At 39.6% G+C, this 6,445-nt stretch overlaps 1 protein-coding gene across 1 annotated transcript; it reads right to left on the bottom strand.

Annotated features, from left to right (window-relative positions):
• Window positions 1-1,040: 1,040 nt before the first annotated feature.
• Window positions 1,041-4,991, bottom strand: LOC137271852 (uncharacterized). The gene is made up of 4 exons (XM_067804247.1): window positions 4,940-4,991; window positions 4,142-4,477; window positions 3,015-3,308; window positions 1,041-1,192 (listed from the first exon to the last, which is right to left on the bottom strand). The coding sequence occupies exons 1-4, from the start codon at window positions 4,989-4,991 to the stop codon at window positions 1,041-1,043; spliced, it is 834 nt and encodes a 277-aa protein (XP_067660348.1).
• Window positions 4,992-6,445: the final 1,454 nt, after the last annotated feature.

Genomic DNA, 6,445 nt, shown 5'->3' with positions numbered 1-6,445 from the left:
AACTATCCATCTTTATATACCCACTCCCTAATATTTAAATATATACAAATATACAACGGCTATTAGTCAGCTGCGTGCGATATGAGTGCCATTCCTCGTTCAATTCTCCAGCCACCACCTCCAAAGACGATGTCCCTTATCAGCATGACAATACTCAAACTGTACTGCGTGGTTCCATAGTGCCTACATCGACCGGAACCAAACCGACAAAAACTGAGATCCTGTGAAAAGGAAGGCGAAGTATCCTACGCGACATCATCAAACGACTGCTATCGCTATTTTCTGTGCAAAGAAGAATTTTTGCGTGCTTGGTAGCAGGATATAGTCTTGCATGCTATTAATGTGACTTGTGCCTAGGTTATTTTCGATGTGTCTGCCCACTGCTGATTATGTTAAAAATTTGATTTTGCTATCACACGTAAGTTTAGCCAACTTTCAATCAAATGTTGGTTGTTGAATGACTATCAGTTTAAGTCTTGATTTCGTTAGGAATTATCTCCTCTCTATACATTCCACTGCATGCGTTCATATTGTTTATACTTGTTAATTAGACTGGTTTAAAGCTATGGCCGTCAGTTTATTTTGATCCTCAGTCTCAACTGTATCATCTGAGTTCTCTGCCCTTGCTTTAATGCACTATTTGTGATAAGACTTACAAAGTGTCACCCATACAGGACCCCTGTCCTATCAGCTCGGGCCATTTGCTGCAAGAGTGGACACTGCTCTCTCGAATTGCCTTTGGGAGACTGAATCGGGCCATGACGCAAGATACAAACGAATATTTGACCATTTGTAGGAGCATGACCCAACTTATATTAATCATGTAATTAATTCAACTCGGAAAAGGTAATCCGTCATTCCCCGTCACTCATTAGTTCTTGTCCAAACTACAACTGAACTGGACTACTATATAACACAACGTGTCTACATTGTAAACAGGGTTCATAATCAATTTTATTATTGTTGTCTTTCTATGTTCTTAAGACATTAAACGAATTGTTTGTTATTTTCATAAGCCGGTGAGTATTGTTCAGTGTCCATCACACATAGGAATCCGTCCACCGTCTTCTGACCGCTCTGCCGATGCAGACTACCACGACCAGAAGGACGCTGACGCCGATCACTCCAGCCGCTATCAGGGCAAAGTCAAAGGATGGACTTCTATGAGTAACGGGTGACGTTGAATTGAAGGCTGGAATGTGAAAGGTGGTGAAGTGAAGTGGGGTTTAATGTCACACTTAAGAATATTTCGCTCTCATGACGACGTGCGTGTGTGCGTATGTGTGTTTGCTTGTACTAGCCCAGCCGTAAGCTGGGTTTATTGTCCTAGAAACTGAGATACCATGCCCCACTTAACCATGACTGCACTACTCAAACTCTTCAAACTGACTCCGAGCTGACAGTAATGTTGTACCCATTAATGCCGAGTGCCAGACAGGGACCATCAAGTACCATATTGTAACGGGGCCAGACAAATTTGTAACAACAACAAGTTCTTTCAGCCAGTTGTGTTTTGATCAGCTACATAACAGGGCTTAGTATTTTTCATCATTGATATTCATGGAAAAGAATCTATATACTTGTTAAAAGGGTCTAATATAAAGAACTATGCTTCAGACTCTTAAAAATAGAAATTACCTGGCATAGTTGATGCTAAGTATTTTTCTCTTTCTTGAAAACAACAACTATTTAATAGCTTTCAATGAAATGCAGCTGCTCTTGTACCTTTCACTGAAAACATTATCTTGTCTCCATTCAAACCCCTATCAAATCTTCAAGTCCTGCATGCTCTTCGCCATGTATCATTCATATCAGTCGTTAATTCGCCATTCGTCTGTGAGTAGTAATTACCCTTCTATTTTTCACTTGGGGTCACTTGTTAGTTAACTGTAGAACACAATTTCATCGAAAATATTGCAGTCCTGAATACCTTAAAATCGACTCAGGTTTGTTACTGGGAATTGGCAATATAATATTTTTTGGTCTCTGTTCATGGCCGGTAAGACTCTTTTACATCAACCAACTCGTCACCAACCAGTCATTATTCTATTATCCTCCTGTCTGTATTCCTCCCAACAATGCCCTGTAGCAGATTTTGTTTGTGTAACAATTGCCTTCTTGCCTAAACATCCCCCAACCTTGTACGTCCACCCCATTAATTGTCCATCAGTCACTTACTGTGTAAACGTTACTATGTGTACATAACCTTGTCTTCAGTATTGTAAATCACATGCTTGATGACGATGTTACTAACTACACGGAAGCGTAGCTCATTCTATATCGAAGCAGTTGTATATCCATAGAACTCACCTCGAAGTTCATCACACCAACTTTTAAATGCCACCCAAGAAGTCATCCTGCACATAATTTAGAATATTGGTGCCCAACCTTCGATCAGCCTGTGTAAATCAAACGATTGCAATCTTGCTGTTTTCCTGCATGCATTTTCTTAGTGAAGTCGTCGTTGCGTAATTACCCTTCTAAACAATCACAGGGAGTACATTTGAACGTTTTGTCAAAATTTACTTATTGGAATTCGAGGCAAATCGTTTCGTAGCCATCACTAAATTTTGCAGACGACACAAGAAAACAGATTTAGCTTTATCTCCCTTCCATCGATTTGCATTCGCAAAACACCGTTAATTTCCGTGTATTATGCGTGATAATGTTATTCGAAATAAATACGTATTACCACGAAGTACTGAATGTTGCCATTAGCAGCGGGGTACATTGCAAGATACCTCGCTTGTAAGTGTGGTACATTGAAAATAACAGGAGCACATAGGTAATCACTGAGGTGTGGGGTAACATAAAATATGTTTGCCTGATGGTAATGCATTAATGGCTGTAATAAATATGTCTTAAAGTATGTACCATTACATACCAATGGGGAACTATGTTAGATTATTTTTTAAAATTAAGGATCATATTAATTAACCCTTGTTAATGAGGGCCATGTCATTTGACACTGTCTATCTTTAAGAGTCTTGATTTATGGGACAAGCCTCACTCACCACTTTTAATAGGCATGGTCGTTGGGGATGCCTTTGATTTGCTGTCAGAGGAAGGTAACGCTGACTGAATTGTTGATTGAGCTGACCTTGGCGTTGAACGTTCCGCTGACGATTCTGACGGCATGGTGGTCGATGTAGCCGTGCTTGTCTTTGTTGTCGGTGATGGTTCTGTAGTCATCGATGTTGTGGACGTTGTGTATGATTTGGTTGACGGTGACGCGATCGTCGTAGTAGTCAGAGTAGTTGTGGGACCAGTTGAAGCTGTCATGGTCGCTGAAGGAACCGTTGTTGAAACTGCCAGAGTTAAAATGTACATCTCAAACATAGATGGTCCCACTGGGTTCATATCGATATGAACCGTGTTAATACAATTCGATAAAAGTATGTAAGTCATTGGTTGATCAACGCGTTTTAACGTACTGAATATCAGACACAAAATGTCATTTTGTCATGTGTCATTGGTCCAACTTATTATTGTTCATAAACAGTGATAACCCGTGTCATGAGCGTAGCTTGTACAGCTGGTCGGTTTTGGTGGCAGAATAAATATTAAGCCAATTTCATGTGACACCATAGTAATCGACAATACAATGACATACAACTGGTCTACTCTGATGCCAATATTGTCCTAAACTATATTCAATACTAGACCAAATTTACGAATTCGTAGTTTAAAATACCTTCAGGCTGCATTGCAATAATGGGGACTGTCTTGCTACTGACGATTTATTCCGGTGGGTGAACACACGATATCCTACATGAGTTAAGACCATTTCTGATGTCCACCATGGTATTTCCTCAAGTAGTACCATAATCACTCACTCACTCACTGATGGTGTAATCAATATGTTGGTGTGTGTTATTGTGCCGTAATTAGTAGATTCCGACGTCTAACATACGTTTCCTATGTCAACGTACATAAATGTGTGGTAAGGTGTGTTTTCTTAACGTGTCATGCACCTTTGTTCACATTATCGCCACCCTTGTATTATCTTATCACATCCATTCTCGCTGGTTTCGAACCCATGTTTGCATGCCTTAATCATCGCACAGTAAGTTGGTCCACCATTCTTCCTCCCATTTGAAGTTGGCACGTCAAACCTAGTAAGACAGTGTAAGTACATTACCCAAAGGCAGATCTCCAACCACCAAGATGACCGAGTTACTGTCTTCGCCTCTGACCCTACAGGTCCAAGATGATCCATGATCCGCTTCTGTCACAGAAGCCAAGGTCACATTGTACTGTTTCCCTGGGTTTATGCTGTACACGATTCGATCCTTCAAGTTTTCAAAGTCATCATTTGTTTTTGCCAAACCTGTATCTGGGCCCATCCCAAAGATATCTTTGGCGTTCCTTTTCCAGTTGATATACCATATATACTTTTCTGTCGTCGTGCAGATCAAAGTCACTGTCGAATGTTCCTCAACCCTTAAAGGGTCAGTAGTCAACAGAGGTCTATCAGCTTGAAAAGGATATAAACAGATATTTCTAGTTCTGTTAATTATGAGCATATAGGACTTGTATAATGAGGATATGACTTTAAATCAGACGCCTGTTTTTTCAAGTAACAAAAATCAAACAAACAAAACCTTTACCGAAACGATAGCATTTACTAAGATCTGACGTACACTCTCAACTGTAAAACCATAAACTCTACTAGCTACTTAACCGTTTAATGTGCCAATGGGTCGGTTAACTCATTTGTTGCGACGTAACATTTGTTCGCACACTGCTTCAAAACACTGGTGTTTTGTATTCGATATAAATGTTGTGTACAATACGTTTATCCATGACGTCCAGCATAAAGTATGAAATGACTTTCAACACGCTAATAAACATTCTCAGTATTTGTGAAAAAGGGTCATCGCCCCTTTGAATATCAAACGGTCTCCAAAGGCTACATCTAAATTAATTGTACGCTTACCTTTTGTGAGAAAAATCAATGCACCCCATACAGTTAGTAATGCAACAGACATGGTGGGTATTTAGTGAACTACAGGGACCTACACAGGCTCCTTGCTTGACACCATGTTTCAGACAAATCTATGTACATCCGGAAAACATTTCGTTTCAGGAGACCAGTGCACACTCCTTCAGGATATATCCCAAAGGCACTCGTTGCTCGATCTACATCAGTAGCAATAATAACATTTTGCTTCTTTTTCAGAGAAGCTTGTTATACGGCAAATTTGTATGATCATGTTTGTCATGCGCCTACGCTTGCCTGTGTAAACATATGCCGTGATGATTTGTGTCGATTTCTATGAACGCTACATGAATTTGTGTCAAGTGTTGACGGATTCTGATTGCAAAGACGTTATCAAACATATACACCTTGCGATGTGTCATCCGTACGAAGGTGAACTCCAGTATCTTGACGTTACTTTAACTTTTACATGCTAAATGAATGAAAATAATATTTACAGAAGTTACGCGGGACACAACGTATTATCGCTGTTCAGTGTTATGTAAGTCTGGGAACACTGGGCAAACATTAATCTTGAATCTGTCATTCAACTGAGAAGTGCGTTTACACATTCACATTATTTGGTCACATTTTTCGTTACGCCGCATTGATTAATATCAAATACAGAACGCTTGCGCTTTGTGAACTCATTCCTCGGCAACGTCTCATACATTCCAGAAAAGTCTATGTAGGATATATTCGGCTTCCTAAGTTAGAAATAAAATTTGTACGTGCAGAACACTGAATTTAGCCTCTACTTGATTTTAAGTAAAGAAGTAAAGGTTTATTTTGATATATAAAATTGTCAACATAGCTGTGCAACTGCCTGTGGTGTAAAGGATTGTTCACGGAATTATTACATTAACCATTTGGAAACACGAGTGTTGTAGGTTCGAATCCAGGTTGCTGACTAAACGTTTTCAAATGTATAACAATTAACATCCTGGCAATCTGATCATATGATCAGAAGCACATGGGCTCAGGCAGTCAGAAGGTCTCCATGTTGCGAGCGAAACACACGAGTCATGTTAAAACACTGATGTGAGTAACTTCTTCAATTTATCTTGCTTCCATGTCCAAACGAGATACCAGAAAAAATATTAGACGTAATTGCTTATTTTGAAAGGGGATTTTGAATATTTGTACTTTATTAGGTTCAGTTATATTGTTTACTCAGAAGGTATTTCGTTTCTCTTTTGTAGTTTCTCTGAACCTCTCGTTCACTGTTTTACAACGGTTGAACGTATGCTACAACGGCGATAAATGGAAATAAAGTTTGGGGAGAGTGTTTCAGCCCAATGTAATTCTTGCCACCACCAAATTAGTACCCCGGCCTGGCAATTGTTAACGTCACTATTTGCTAGTGATGTTATGATTATTTTTACATATTAGTGAGTGAGCATGGTTTTACACCGCCTTCACCAATATTCCGGCAGAATCACGGCGGGAACACCAGGAATTTTC

Source organism: Haliotis asinina, chromosome 1 (genome assembly GCF_037392515.1).
Source record: "Haliotis asinina isolate JCU_RB_2024 chromosome 1, JCU_Hal_asi_v2, whole genome shotgun sequence".
Lineage (NCBI taxonomy): Eukaryota > Metazoa > Mollusca > Gastropoda > Lepetellida > Haliotidae > Haliotis > Haliotis asinina.
Note: the sequence above shows the minus strand (reverse complement) of the source record. Positions and strands in the feature narration are given on the sequence as shown.